The sequence below is a fragment of the Limanda limanda genome, chromosome 14 (assembly GCF_963576545.1).
Source record: "Limanda limanda chromosome 14, fLimLim1.1, whole genome shotgun sequence".
NCBI lineage: Eukaryota > Metazoa > Chordata > Actinopteri > Pleuronectiformes > Pleuronectidae > Limanda > Limanda limanda.
Genome location: NC_083649.1, coordinates 17645025 through 17660072, shown reverse-complemented (window position 1 = coordinate 17660072; position 15048 = coordinate 17645025). Strand labels below are relative to the sequence as shown.

At 42.6% G+C, this 15048-nt stretch overlaps 3 protein-coding genes across 4 annotated transcripts; 2 read left to right on the top strand and 1 right to left on the bottom strand.

Moving 5' to 3' along the window:
* Nucleotides 1-217: 217 nt before the first annotated feature.
* Nucleotides 218-6627, bottom strand: ccdc61 (coiled-coil domain containing 61). The gene is made up of 13 exons (XM_061085644.1): nt 6420-6627; nt 5119-5270; nt 4946-5028; nt 4153-4313; nt 3859-4011; nt 3574-3781; nt 3404-3486; nt 3047-3267; nt 2177-2252; nt 1884-2081; nt 1766-1805; nt 1523-1589; nt 218-1430 (listed from the first exon to the last, which is right to left on the bottom strand). Exons 2-13 carry the CDS (start codon nt 5264-5266, stop codon nt 1336-1338), a joined length of 1533 nt encoding a protein of 510 aa, XP_060941627.1. The 5' UTR covers nt 5267-5270; nt 6420-6627; the 3' UTR covers nt 218-1335.
* itpkca (inositol-trisphosphate 3-kinase Ca) lies at nt 5855-9917 on the top strand. Of its 2 annotated transcripts, none has more exons than XM_061085646.1 (7): nt 5855-5944; nt 7857-7956; nt 8083-8296; nt 8515-8719; nt 9089-9154; nt 9235-9306; nt 9422-9917. In XM_061085646.1, the coding sequence occupies exons 2-7, from the start codon at nt 7908-7910 to the stop codon at nt 9626-9628; spliced, it is 813 nt and encodes a 270-aa protein (XP_060941629.1). In that variant the 5' UTR covers nt 5855-5944; nt 7857-7907; the 3' UTR covers nt 9629-9917. The 2 variants fall into 2 exon arrangements, with proteins under 2 accessions (XP_060941629.1, XP_060941628.1); XM_061085645.1 differs by having other exon boundaries at nt 9053-9154.
* A 2026-nt stretch (nt 9918-11943) lies between these two features.
* kcnk12l (potassium channel, subfamily K, member 12 like) lies at nt 11944-13390 on the top strand. The gene is made up of 2 exons (XM_061086572.1): nt 11944-12292; nt 12390-13390. The coding sequence occupies exons 1-2, from the start codon at nt 11944-11946 to the stop codon at nt 13388-13390; spliced, it is 1350 nt and encodes a 449-aa protein (XP_060942555.1).
* Nucleotides 13391-15048: the final 1658 nt, after the last annotated feature.

The window sequence follows — 15048 nt, the reverse complement described above, 5'->3', positions numbered from 1 at the left end:
GGTACAATAGAGATGTATATCTTCTCAGTAATATCATGGTCCTAAGTCATTTTAGCTTTTTTGTGAAAATACAGATTTAATCTTGTAAATAAGCAGCTTGCCGCATTTTCCAAGATACTAGAAGCTGAGTTAACTTTCCTCATGAAAGAAACTAACATAAGGTGATCTCGCCTCCTGCCCAAGTTTCCAAGCAGAAAGAACAGCTGTTCAGACGCTGCATCGTTCCTCTGAGAGGAAGTTTATTTGTTAATTAATGAAAGCTGCTGTGGTGGTGAAGCCCTTCAAGGCTTCTCTTCACTTCAGCGGACACCAGTGCAAAGGGAAGCAGTGTGTACACAACTGTACAGGTCTGGAGACGATTGCATGCGCTTAACAAAAAAAAGTCTTTACACAAAGAATAACTTTCTTATAAATAAGAGTTTTAAGTGGTATAAAAGCATTCGACTGGGGAATGAGTAACGGTCAGTGTAAACACATACAGTAGGTATTTATACCATCACAAAAAACACTGATGGGTATTACAAATGATCCAAGATTAAAATGCTTTTGTTTTAGTTTGGGACGTAAAATCAAAAAGGAAAATAGGTCAAATTACTTTCAAACAATAGAAAATACACTATGAATTCACTGAATTCACCATGCAGATCAACAAGTTAAATGTCATAATGGTTTGATAGTATTACAGTGATAATGTTGAGTTCAAGGTCAAAATTAAACCAAACTGATGACAATACAGTTTGAATGACATTTAGCCATCGTGGGATGTAGTGAAATCCAGTAGAGTTTATAGTCGCGTATGTTCACGGTGCAGCAGCAGCTGGAGTGTGTCCCAGCATGCACTGCGTGGAAGAAACAAGTCCGTTCCAGGTTCGACAACATTAATGTTGGATATGATTACGCACACGCATGCACAGACAAGGACAAAAGACTACAACTGAAAACAACTTGATGAAACTTTCTGCAATTCTGAAAATAATTCAGGTAAAAAAAGATGCAGTGAGTGACAAACAGCTAGAGCCATCAGCTGCATGTTGAAGATAGGGAAGATGAGAAATAAGAAAGATGAGAAAACATCAAGTATAAATATTTTCAGATTTAGAGGCAGCCACACTTGTGTAGTGTGGGGTTGTAGAAATAATAAAACTACACTCTGTAATATTTTAAGTTAATTCGTAAAATCTTGGCATATAAAAAAAAAATTCAGTCCACAAAAATTAGTCCTTCACAGTGATGGCTGTATTTTCCTGAAGTGGAGGAAGTCTGACCCTCCAGGGGAGATTTGTTGTCTCACATGAACACAGTGGAACCCATCACTCATGTTGGAAGCTTGATGTGTTATTGTCCTGTGTCCAGGTCCCTCATGTAGTCCTGCAGCGCCTGCAGCCTGGCGTCGATTTCCGACAGCTCAGCACCCGTATGTATGGAGCTCTCTGGAGGTGGAGACAGAGAAATGATGATAAGATGCTGTGGGGTGGCTAGATACTAGATATACATATGTACAAAAAACTACTTGATGTATCACCTTTTTCTTTCATTCTCTGTGTTGGAGTACTGCAACGTGGTTTCCTGGTTAAAAGGCCTCCTCTTGACTAGAAACAGATTGCACATTAAAAGGATAAGGCACTTAAAAAGAACCATGCATTGTTGTTTTGGGGTATTTTCATGGGATTTGTTGGCAGTAAGAAATATAAAATGCATAAACACATAAGAGAGCAGCAGTTCATTTTGTACCATGTTTTGTTACATTAATAACCATGTCACTCACCGCACTGGGTCCATTGTAATTGTAAGTCTGTTTTCTTCCTCTGTTAAGAAAAACATGTTAAAATCAGCAGATAAAACATAAATTACTTTGCAAAACCTATACAAGGTGATCCCATCACCTAAACAGGGCTTTGGACATTTCGTCCATGTCCACTAAGGAGCTTTCAGAGGAGTTCCTGCTCCCTCTCCGCTCCACAGATAAACTCCTGCCTCTGCTGCCAGACCGGACCATCTGAGGATACGCATCTCTGGAACGTGAACGCCCCCTCTCAGGCATATTGGGCGAGGTCAGTATATCTCTCCGTACTTTCCTTTGTCTGACACAGAAAAACAGGGTTACAGGTATTGACCAAAACAGCTACAGCTTTATAAATATCAGTGCACTGTCAAACATAAAATAACATAAACCCACTTTTTTTCTGCCTCTTTCTGTCTGCGATGTCGGTCCTGGATGTATGCAGTCGGGTCAAAGCGTGGGACCCGTGACCCTGGAAGATATAAGAGGGAATCTCATCAATCTCTCTCACCAATAAGTTTTTGATCTACAAAAGGATCTTTTATGTATTGATTTCAAAAGGGTGAAAGTACGTACAAGTTACAAAACTTAAAAGGGATGGTTCACCCAGGAATAAAAATAAACTTTATCTATTCACCACTATCCAGAAACAAAGGTTATTTACATCTAAAAGTCAACCAGAAGTGGCTGAGCTAGCGAGCATTAGCATTTCCAACGGTCCCTGAATGCACCTCGTCAGAAGATATCAGCTGACTTTTAGGCCTAAAACACGATGTAAATGACCTAATTTCAAATATGAATGCCTGTGGCTTGCAGACACATGGACGACATCACACGAGCAGTATGGAGGCATGTTGTGTTTTTTCTGTTGTTTTATTACGTCTGAAGCTTTGGTCAATAATTTATTTAATTGTATTGGATTCTGCTGCAACACTGTTTACCCCTAAAACTGCTAGTGTGTCGGGGATTGAAACACTTCACCCACCTCTCCATCAGATTAGTGGTGAGTAGATAAAGAGTGAATTTTCATTTCTGGGTGAACTATCCCTTTAAGTTTACAAGTGACAGAATAAAACTGTGACACACACACACACACACACACACACACACACACACACACACACACACACACACACACACACACACACACACACACACACACACACACACACACACACACACACACACACACACACACACACACACACACACACACACACACACACACACACACACACACACACACACACAAAACAGGATCAGTACCAGTAGGAGAGGGGGACGGCCTGGATATGCAAGCACGTGGTCCTGAGGAATCCGCTCTTCTTCCTCTTTCATCTGACCTTTGCACTCTGTCGTAAACCCGTTCTCTGGATCCTGAGCGAGCCCTGACCATCCCGTACCTTGATCCTCTCTCACGGGAGAGAGAGCGATAGATTTCCCCATCAACCCGAGAGCTGATGTGACAGGACACGGGAGTCACACGCCTGCAGACACGCAAAGAGGGCAAGTACTGAAAAGATGGACGGATTCTGATTTTAAATGTAAAGTCAGCATTGTAAGTGGATGACTGGAAGAAAGAGAGAGAAAGTAAAGATATAGTACGCGCTTAGATTGTCTAACCCTCTCCGTAGCAGCGCCAGTTCACTGGTGAGATTCTTGACACGCACACGGAGAGCACACTCTGATGCTCTCAGCTCCTCCAACTAGTCAGGACACAGAAGAAAATCAGTTAAATTCCGTTCCTACATAGAAAACATGATAAATCTTTTTCAGCTGACTACCAGGTCCACCTGCTCCATTAGGAGTCTCTGCTCCTGGCATCTCTTGCTTGCAGAGCGTTGACTTTTGGCCCTCTCCTTGAGAAGCTGTTCCTCCAGCGTCCTCGCCACATCTCTAACCCTCCAGTCCTCTCGTCCAGATGGGGAACCACTTGCAGTCCTCTGCAGTTGCTCAAGAGCTTTGGTCATAGCCTCCTTCTCTTCTTTCACCAGAGACAGCCTTGAAAACAGCAGGAGTCATCAGAAAAAGTCCCACATCCCTCATATCCTCTGTGAAGAAGATTAAACGCAACCTACTCTGCTCGTAGCCGTTGTATTTCTAGGTCTGCAGATTTGTTAACTCCATGAGAAGTGAGAACACTGAGCTCCGCCCTGAGGGCTCTGACCTCCTTCTGCAGGGCAGCTGGGTCCAGCTTACCAACATAGGGCAAGGGTAAAGGGTAGTGTATCCTACAAATGCAAAACAGTCAGCACAACAAGACAGTTATGACTACTGACCAAACTGAAATACTGTGTTCAAAAGAGGGCTTAATACAACAAACATGACATGACGTGTAATTTATATATTAAAGTTACCACAGAGAGACCAACCTGTCAAACTCCACAGTGTATATGAGGATTAGATATCTTTTGGCCGTGAGAGCAGACGACTGCTGATGGCCGCGAGTACGACTAACCACGCCTGCTTTTCTGTTCCGTAGCAGCTCCAGGTCAGCATAGGTCAGGAGGTCAAGTGTAACAGAATCGCTCATCTGCAAAAAAAGGGTTAAACTATACAAAATCAGAAAATAAAGATTACATTACATCAAAATAGTAAAAACAAATACGTAGAAAAGATATGTCATGTCTAAACTATTAAAAATAAATATAAATATATATATATATAAATGAACAATAATATCCTGAATTTTTCACTATCGAGAATTGCAATGTTATTGTACAAATTTGACTGCTTGGCTGTTTTTGTGATCCATGTAATTAATTTGTTTTAGCCACAAAACAGCCAGGGGGCTAATGTTTGGTGAAACATGTGCAAACATAGGTTTTGTGTGTTCGTGTGTGTATTGTGCGTTGGTGTATGCAATAGCTCAGCTGAGACGGATTTCTCTATGTACCCAAAATTCAAATTGTTACACTTATTTTCCTCCAGGCTCTTTCCATGTGTGGCTTGTGTTCCAGTACAATAATGAAGAGGGAGAGTACGAATATAACTGTGCATTTCTCGCTCAACTGGAAACACTGGACACGAATGAGTCTCGCCTCAGCTCACACAGCCTCGAGGGAGTGTGTGAGTGTTTGTGTTCACATGGTTCTACTGACCTCATGTTTACTCATGCCGCCACTACTTGTTTATTGTATCTTGTAAAAGCTGTGTCACACAAACCTTTCTCACAGCAGATTCCAGCATGCTACAGAAAATGGGAAACTGCTTGAAGTTGCCAGTTTTCCGAGTGAGATCCTCAATGTCTAAAACAAATATAAAATATATGAATAGCTTTAGTGGGACTTTTTGTGCCAGTGGTGAGATTTAGTCAATGACAAATGTGTGCTACTTACATGCTGGGTCAAACTCCCCCCTCCACTGATCAGCTGTCAGTGAGTCTGAGATTTCCACCATCAGCAAACCTTTGTCCACCTCTATCTTGACAGAAAACTCCACCCCTCGAAAATCAATGTCCTCCATCACCTCAGAGCCACCCTCCATTGGTCTGCGCAGAAGAAATGGATGATATCTAAGAATTATAGTCTGATAAAATCAACTGACTCCTCTACTGTTACAAAATAAACCTGGGAAATGTTAGTGGACATTTTACAAGTTGTTGTCTGGCTGCCAGATCATAATACAACCAAGGCCAGGAACAAACAATGGCTATAGCCCGGTTATAACCCTACATTTCAATCGCTTGGAATGGCTGCTTGGTCCACAGAAAGAAACACAATTAATTTGGGGAATAACAGCCATTATAAGATCAATGTCAGTTATTATTAATCTAGCTATAGATATTATTTCTCACCAGAAACTGGAGCCACAAGGGGTGAGCTAACTTCCCATGTGCATGAGTAATTTTTTGAAAGGGTCAGTGTGTAGAATCTAGTGGTGAGGGTGCATGTTGGAGCTGAACACCCCTCACCTCGCCCTCCCCTTCCAAACATGAAAGAGAACCTGTGGTAGCCTTCCGTTTAAATGTCCACATCGTTATCATGCAATCGTCTCATTTTACCGCGCTCTGTCTGTCCTCATCACAACATACCACGGGGGGCGGTAGCGAGCGCACCGAGTGCATTTTGAAAGGTTGCCGTCACTTTCATTGAACAAAGTTTGGTTGATGGGTCGTAACACATGTGGAGGACAAGGCGGACACACCAGCTCGTGTCTGACGGGGTAAGTGATTCCGTCGTGCTCCATTTTGCTGAGGTGCAATGGCATTCGTATTTCGCGCTTGGCTTCACTTTCTCCCGTGCACAGCGAAAGAGACAGTGACAGGGAGTGTGTCTGTGTCTGCTTCGGCTGGACACACACACAAACACACACACACACACACACAGACACACACACGTCGTGGACAGTGGGGCTGCTCGTTGTTCCGCTACAACAACCTTTAATGCTCCTCTGAGGAATAAAAACCACGTTAGCTGCCACTTCTCCGCAAGTAGCTCGGCTAGCAAGAGGGACATCCTGGCAGTCGTACCGGGGACGTTAGCTGAGGGCTAGCTAGCACGGACAGCGTCGTTAGTTAACACTGGGCAACTCGAGTTAGTGAATGTGATCTCTGGAGATCTAACCAGACTATTCCCGGGGAACACATGAGGATATTGGGTGTGGGGGTCGTCACCAAACAGGAACGAGTGGACGTTACCTTCTGCGGGAGCAATGCTCCTTGTTGACGCGGGTCGTTAGCACCTAGCTACTCGTCGGAAACACATCGCGGTGAGTTAGCATGGAGCAGTCAGTGTGGCAGTGACCGGTTGGCCCGGTGCTACAGTCGAGTCCGGAGCCGTTTGTAAAGCACCGGCACGATGGAGGCTGCGGCGGGTCAACAACCGGGAACCGTTAAATTCTTCTTCGTCTGTCAGCGCCCCCTCCGCAGCCTCTTCTTCTGTCTGGGTTGGATGAAGCTTCGCAGCGTCTGAGGCGCTTTGCTGCCCTCACTGGTCAGGAAGAAACACTGCATCTATTGCGCTGCATGAGTACAGGAGGATGCTGAGAGTAGCGATACAAGGAGTCAGGGAAGGGTTCAATCACAGGTTAATTTCAATAGGTAGAGCACATACTTCCCCCAAAGACCCAACCGTCTCATTATGAAACCGCATTTAAATTCTCTAGATTCAGATTTGTAATTGGATCTGCAACAAGTTGCACACACTCATAAATATCAGTCCCCCAAACATGTCTTATTGTTTCTATCAAGATCCATGAATTATTCTCTGAGGAATCAAGGAAGATATTGGAAAAAATCCCGGATCTGTCCACTGTTTGGGATCTACGCCAAGATATAATGTTTGCTTTTCCTTGGGTCATGCCTCATCCTTCCACTAAATTTCCTGGAAATCGGTTGAGTAGTTTTTGTTAATTCTGCAAAAAATCTAATAAATAAACGGAGACAATATTATAACCTATGTGGTGGAAGTAATAACACTGTAAACGCTACATTATAGGTAAAAGTCCTGCACCTTAATAAACGGACTCATAGCAGTATCACTGATAATTCTGCTTAATATTGTATAAGTAGTAGAAATATTTATATATATATTTTTTCTTTCCTGTTAATTTATTAACCATTTTCTCCATCAGGAAAGTGGCCCCTTGCAGTTTCTCAGTCTAACCAAAATGTAATTTATAATGATATGAGGAACAATGAGAACCAAGTAACTCTTCATGTTTATAAAGCCTTTGTTCTGACACAGTTGTGTAAATGCGGTGTTACATTGAATCAACTCTCATGTTGAGGTGGACGCCTTTATGTTCAGCTTTATACTGTTTGTTTAAATGGTTGATAGTCGTTTCCAGTGGGAAAAACAAGCACTTCCTGTAAATGTTTGATAAAGCTGTTGCAGAACCCCTGATCCTGACCTCTGCATGTCTTACTCGGTATTAGTGAGGGTCCGTCTCCATGGAGACGTTGTTCACCCATAAGGCAAAAAGTAGCCTCAGTGACTCCGAAACCTGAGGTCGCAGCTGCTCAACTGTAAAAAAAAAACAAAAAAACACAGACAACACACGAGTGTGACCTGGAGTGTGTGTTTGCTGAAGAATGACTGACTGAGGGTTAGTTTTTTTTTGTCATCCCATGCAGAACTCTGCATGGAAAAAACACAAAATCCGTGGGACCTAGTCTCTCGTTCCCATGACTCCTAAGAAACCTCAGCAGTGGCTTCAAGTGGTTGGACATGCAGGTTTGTTGTCCTTTATGTTGCTCTTCTTCCAGTCTTATTGTCATAATAAAAAAAAAAAATCCACTGGGTAAGTACTGGAACAAATAACATGTCTTGTGTGCTTTCTTTTTGTTGCTTGTCTCACAGGGAACTTTCATGTAGGGGATTACGGCACACTGCTGAAGAGGTATTGTAAGGGGGAGCAGCAATGTTACCTCCGTCTGATGGCGGACACTCTGAGGTCCTTTGTTCCTGCCTACCACGGTGTTGTGCAGCGTGACAAGCAGGATTACAACATGATGGATAACCTGCTGACCCACTTCAACACACCTGCCATCATGGACTGCAAGATGGGCAGCCGGTAAGTTCAAATGAAACTATGGTGGACACAGTCAAATGGTAACTTTTTTTTATTAAATATGTCAGACTTTGATTTTCATTATTTCAAATTAGCATATTTCATTTCTTTGTCATATTATTGTTCCTATTAGAAAGGAATGTGTTCCCCTGCTTTGCTTATACCAATACAAGCAATATGGCCAAATAACACTAAAGACGATGAAGCACTGTCCTTCACAGCACATACCTCGAGGAGGAGCTGCAAATGGCCAGAGAGCGTCCCCAGCCCCGCAACGACATGTATGAGAAGATGGTGGCTGTGGATCCAGAGGCCCCGACGGCCCAGGAGCGAGCCCAGCAGGCGGTGCTGAAAACCAGGTACATGCAGTGGAGGGAGACACTGAGCTCCACAACAACTCTGGGGTTCCGCATCGAAGGATTCAGGGTAAGTTCATCAAAGATGGCAGAGTCAGGTCACTGATTCATCTTAACATGTCGGGAGTGTACTGCTGCAATGCCTAGTCTTTGAAAAATGTACCAATGAATATGTATTTTTAAGAAAAGATGGGCCCAGTTTTAAATTTGTCTTGGACATTACAGTATCTGCAGCATAGACACACTATCACACATTCATATGCATAGATACAAATGTACATATAGGGCAATATAAAACAGTGATCAAAGACAGTATCCACATATTTCAGCCTTGGTGGAGTTAATGTATTTCTCTCTGATATATCATATATACTATACTATAATCATTACATGTCCTGTGCAGAAGGCAAATGACGAATGTCACACAAACTTCAAACAGACCAAAAGCAGAGAGCAAGTGACGGAAGCACTCAGCAGTTTTGTTGAGTCCAGTGCGAACATCATGGTGAGTTTGATCTTCACAAATACTTTCAATTTCTTCACCTGCTTCCTTCTCTTTGGTCATTATTGTATCTTAACCTTCAGTGGGGATATCTGAGACAGCTGAAACAGCTGCGGCAGGTCTTGGAGGCATCCGACTTCTTCAGAACACACGAGGTTAGCTGCTGCACAGTGCACTAGAAGGTTTTCATAGTATTAGAAATAGAAAATATAAGGTTTTGAGGCTGTGTTGGTCAGGTGTAGGCTGATGATACTGTGTCATCCCCTGCAGGTTGTGGGAAGCTCCTTGCTGTTTGTGCATGACTGGACAGGCAGAACAGGAGTCTGGATGATCGACTTTGGAAAGACAGTGGTCTTGCCCTCACCACTTACCTTGGACCACCGCACCGCCTGGGTAGAGGGCAATCGAGAGGATGGCTACCTGTGGGGTCTGGACAACCTCATTGACATATTAGGAAACATGCTGCCGCTGAGCTAAAGGCCACTCTCAAAGTGTGTGGGCAATTACTCTCAAACTTCCCTATAACACTTACAAATGAATTACTGTAGATGGGTTGGCTTCTGAAATGTTGTCAGAATAATGAAAAAAAAACTATTGAAGGTGAAATGCAAGATTTGTGCAAGGTGGTGAGTTATTGGATCACCACCAAAAACAGTCTCAGATTCATGTCATGAGGAATAATAAATTAAAAGCTAAAAAAACATCTGTTGCTGGAGATGATCAGAAATGTCAAAATAACTCATTAAAATGGTGCCAAAACTATAAAGCTACGACGTGGAGAGTTATTTTCAGCAATTTCTTAAATTTGCGGCTCAATTATCATCATTATTCAATCAATTTAAAAACATCATTAAACAGCTGTTTATATCCTATTATTCATCATGATGGTTAGTGGTATCTGGTATGTATGCTGTATTTGTGTTGTTACTTGTATTAATATATCTTGGTGAGGGCCATTTGAGGGGTAGACCTTACAGAGTTATGACATTTTGGGAAAAGTTAGGACATTTGGGCCTCAGAGGGCTGTTAGGGTTACGATTAGGTTTAGATCCAGTTGAGGTTAAAACACAGAACCCTCGATGAGTGCTATGAGGCGCCATGGGTATTAAAAAACATTAAAAAAATTCCTCATTAAAACCATAATTGTTTGGATAAAATCCCACCATGAAAATAAATGAATAAATAAGTACATAAAGTAATTTAATAAGAGAAGGTTTGAAAAACCACAGGCCTCTTCATTGGTTGTTACATTAAAAAAGAGGAGACATGTTAATATTACAAATTATAATAAATATTAATAAATAATGACATGAAAATAATAATAGGAGAGGTGTTTTATGGACAAACACTCCTATGCATAAACTGTACTTTTTAAAAAAAAATTTGTTGTAATAACCAAATATCAGCATATTAATAGGCTGTCATATATTTTCATATATAAGAACATCTGGTAAAAATTATTAATAAGCAGAACTCTATATCTGAAACGGAGAGGAAATTGAATGAATCTCTAAAGTTTACCTGATGCAGGGTTGACTGGGGAGATGAAGGCACATGTGCTCTCTGTCTTTCACACCTGCTCACTCAGACAGCAGGCGGGGGGGAACCCCTGCCCTCACCTGCAGCATCAGACAAGATTAAAGCCACGGACAGACAGAGAAACTGAAAGTCATGCTCTACAAATCCTCCCACACAGTCTGCAGCCAAAACAAAAAGATCTGTTGGAGTAGCCGAATGCTGCACAGGACAAACCCAGTCTGATGTGTTTGCTACTGACCAAATCTAGCTCCACCAGCTTTTTTAATTTAGTGTCTAGGCTTAAAGGCAGGATCTGGTCTTCCACTATTCCCCACTCACATTTATCCAGCTAATTATCTTCTGGTCGCGAGATGCTTCTCCAGTGTTTGTGCCACGGTTAATCATTATTTTCAGTTGATGCTTTGCTGTAATCAGGACATGAAATTCCTCGGTCCGCGCTTGGAAGATGTGACTGAGGGATTAAAGGACCAATTATCCAACGTAAACCTTCTGTCACTTGTAGCTCCTGCAGGAGAAGTCAATTAGAAGCATGATGAAGGATTGGGGGAAAAATGGATAGGGGTTTTAAATTAAAGAGGTGGCTGCACCAATCAGGATGTGCTCGAAGACAGAGGAGGGTGTGATGATGTCAGCGTTTGACAGAGGAAACATCAGACAGCCTCTCAATGTGCACAAAAAAAAGAAAACTCAAGAGGCTGCCTCTCGCTGGTCATTGTTCAGCAGATCCGAGGAACAAGCTCCGAGGACGAACAACGCTCGGGGAACGGCCAAGACCAGGTACTAAGTTTCTCTTTTTATTAGAAACCATGTTTTTTTGGATCTATGGATTATAAATTGCTACTGACTAAAATATTTTCATGAATTTAATGTGTTATTATGATGAAGGTCTATGCAGATTTAGCCACATTTTGATATTTTTCTAAATAATAAGTATACAGCTATGCAAAATAAAATGATAATCAAGTTTTTACATTTTAGTGAACTTATTGCTAATATATTGTCTTTCTTTGTCTTGCTATAGACTCTTATCTTCAGATGCATCTGCTTTCTTCCCCCAAGAGATGTTTTTCAATTCTTATCTAATGTAGAGCCAGATGCACGGCTGTGTACATAAACCAAAATTCTTTCATCCAGTCAGTTGTGCAGCAGGTGATGTGTCTAACACATGCTGTGAGTGTTTGACTCGGCCGCACGAGCAGAAGTGTTGCATGTTGTTGCAGTGGTGTGTCTGCGCTGCCTCTGTGTGCAGCCACATGGCTCAGAGGAGGGCTGCTGCTGGCGGCTGCTGCTGCCCGAGGGCGCCCATGAATGAAGACAACGCCCGTTTCTGCCTGCTGGCCGGGCTCATCCTGCTGTACTTGCTGTGCGGAGCGGCCATCTTCTCAACCCTGGAGCATCCCTTTGAGCTGCGTGCCCGCCGCCTCTGGAAACAGCAGCTGGACAACTTCACCCAGAGGTACAGGGTCAACCTGGGCGCCCTCCACACTCTGCTGCGGCAGTACGAGGAGGCGAACGGAGCTGGGATCAGAGTGGACACATTGAGGCCCCGCTGGGACTTTTCTGGAGCGTTCTACTTTGTAGGCACAGTTGTCTCCACTATTGGTGAGCCTTCACTTTTAAAGTTTTTTACAACTTCATCCTTCCTCAGATGCTCCTAACCTTGACCTTTGAGCTTTTATTTTGCATTTGTCTCCTTTAGGCTTTGGCATGACCACACCAGCGACCATATCTGGAAAAATATTCTTGATCTTCTACGGTCTCATTGGCTGTGCTGCAACCATCCTCTTTTTCAACCTCTTCCTGGAGAGGATCATCACGATGTTAGCTTACATCATGCGCTGGTGTCACGAGCGCCGACTGAGGTGTGGGGGTATCGGGGAGATGTCGAGCAGGGAGGAGACGTCAGGTGAGGAGGACAGCCTGGAGGGCTGGAAACCATCAGTCTACTATGTCATGCTGATCCTGGGAATAGCATCAATTGTGATTGCATGCAGTGCTTCCACCTTGTACTGTTCCATGGAGAACTGGAGCTACGTGGACTCCCTTTACTTCTGCTTCGTGGCCTTCAGCACCATCGGCTTCGGAGACATGGTGAGCAGCCAGAGACAGCAGTATGAGTCTCAGGAAGCCTACCGCCTGGGGAACTGCCTTTTCATCCTAATGGGAGTATGTTGTATCTACTCACTTTTCAATGTCATTTCTATTGTCATCAAGCAAACTCTCAATTGGATTCTGGGTAAACTGGTATGCTGTGGGCAGCATCAGCTTTGTTCTTGCTTTGCACCTGGATGCTGGGGCCTCTGCTGCCCCTGCCTCCAAACAAAAAATCGAAACCAGAGGTCCCTGGCAGCACACAAACCCAGGCGTAAACACTTGAAACGTAACACTGTGCAGCCCCTCTCATCCCACTGTCCTGCAGGAAGACACCGATACAGGGATGGCTCGGAGGAGACGGTGTGGGAAAGTGAGACAGATGCAGGCCCGGTGGCTGTCGGGCGTCGTCTGTCAGGAGAGATGATCTCAGTCAATGAGTTCATGGTGTCTAATAAGGTGTCTCTGGCTCTGCTGCAGAAGCAGCTGAGTGAAACGGCTCACCAGGGCCCGCGGCAGAGCTCCAGCCATCAGAATGGATTCTCGGGTGGTGTGGGGGCCTTGGCCATCATGAATAATCGCCTCCAAGAAACCAGTGTGGATAGGTAGCACTGTATAACACACTGGGGTCCTAATCTATACTATTTACTTACTGATCGATTTCAAGAAAGTCATTAATTGGTCTGACAAAACCAAATTCTGAGAGTAGAATAATTGTCCTTCTATTCGCGTCTGTCTGAAACTTATGCAGATAATAGTGGATTCTTCATTCGGAACAGCTAATAATCATTTGCATTTTGTTTTGTGATGAGAACGACGGCAAGACGACATCTACAATTCAAAGAATTCACCATCCCTGTGAAGAGGGGTCTGATGTCCTGAAGTGATTGGCTCATACAGAAGCAATCAGACGAAAGAAGCAGTGAAGGACCACTTATAGAAGACTGCCGATTTAAGAGTGCTGCCCTGTCTCCTGTGCTCCTCAACAAACATGACTGTATGTGAGGTAGTATTAAAAAAACAGACTTAAACACAACATCTGAAATATCCTCTTAGATAACAGACAGCTGCATGTGTAAATCAGTTTTGAATTGTGATAAGCGTTTAAAAGGAGCTTCCTCAAACAAAGAGCACAGAGGTAGACATTTTAATTTGTTGATTGCACACAAGTCGCCCATCTTGTTTCATCAGTGCACGTCATTGAAATTCATTGTAATCAAGGCACGACACGCTGAGATCCAGAGTTGTCGTTGGAGCACATCTAATCAAACGTGGCCTCTAGAGGACGTCCTTATAGTCAGCAAGATCACAATGACAGAGCGGGGGGGCACGATCCAGGTTTTCCTCAGCTCGCTGGAGGAGATCCTTTACTATGCAAGACAGTGCTTTTCATTCATTCTGTGTAGTCCTGTATCATTACGTGCAATGGATTCTCATCAGTGTTTTGGATGATTGATGAGTGTGTGGAGACGAAAAAAATATTAATTTACCTTATGGTCTTGCTTGATATATTGTCTTTATTGTTTCTAACTTCACAGCAATGCTGAAAATAGTTATTTTTCCTATTTTATTTTATTGTGAGTAAAAACACTTCCAGTCAGTTAAATATTCTTTATTTAGGTTTAAAACAATCATGGCTCATAACATTAAATGTCTATACACAGAAGTACTTATTGAAACAATATAATACTGCAATATGATGCCGGTAGAAATGACTGAAACTTATTCTGTTTGTTAGTCTTTTCAATACTGTAAAAGATGAATAAGGCAGCACTGTACATATCCAAGTCATGGAAAAAATACATTTCACATACACTGAGGACTGTGCTTAGAATTATGATTAATCTATAGAAGGGATCGCACAACATGTATAACTTATTTGTACAAAATAAATATTGGTTTGTCTGTAAATATTGATCTTAGGGTATTTGGATACTTTAATCATTTCTTCTTCACAATCAATCCGCAATGTATTCTGTGTAGCTCTTTTTTCTTTTAAATACTCCGACCTTTAATTCAATACTCCCGTCAAGTGGATTTTATTCTACAGGTTTAGAGCTAAAAAAAGTGAAATAAAACATCTTTGTTATCTTGACATAAATTATGAAATGTAATTTTTCTCGATGTGAATGTCGAGACTCACTTATTAGGATAAAATACTTATATCATTGTTTATTTGCCTTTCACTTCTAACAATAGGGAAAAATATATACATTTGTGCACTTACATCAACTGCTCAGCTGTTAGCATTCCCTGCTGTAACCAAT

What these genes read in the sequence shown, in the direction of transcription:
- ccdc61 (XM_061085644.1), bottom strand. Translation starts at nt 5,266, where the DNA reads ATGGAGGGTGGCTCTGAGGTGATGGAGGACATTGATTTTCGAGGGGTG. An exon ending in CTGGCGCTGCTACGGAGAGG is followed by an intron (nt 3,268 to 3,403) that starts GTTAGACAATCT and finishes GCGTGTCTGCAG; the next exon opens with GCGTGTGACTCCCGTGTCCT. An exon ending in ATGTCCAAAGCCCTGTTTAG is followed by an intron (nt 1,806 to 1,883) that starts GTGATGGGATCA and finishes TTTTCTTAACAG; the next exon opens with AGGAAGAAAACAGACTTACA.
- itpkca (XM_061085645.1), top strand. Translation starts at nt 7,908, where the DNA reads ATGACTCCTAAGAAACCTCAGCAGTGGCTTCAAGTGGTTGGACATGCA. An exon ending in TCCGCATCGAAGGATTCAGG is followed by an intron (nt 8,720 to 9,052) that starts GTAAGTTCATCA and finishes TGTCCTGTGCAG; the next exon opens with AAGGCAAATGACGAATGTCA. An exon ending in AGTCCAGTGCGAACATCATG is followed by an intron (nt 9,155 to 9,234) that starts GTGAGTTTGATC and finishes CTTAACCTTCAG; the next exon opens with TGGGGATATCTGAGACAGCT.
- kcnk12l (XM_061086572.1), top strand. Translation starts at nt 11,944, where the DNA reads ATGGCTCAGAGGAGGGCTGCTGCTGGCGGCTGCTGCTGCCCGAGGGCG. An exon ending in CACAGTTGTCTCCACTATTG is followed by an intron (nt 12,293 to 12,389) that starts GTGAGCCTTCAC and finishes TGTCTCCTTTAG; the next exon opens with GCTTTGGCATGACCACACCA.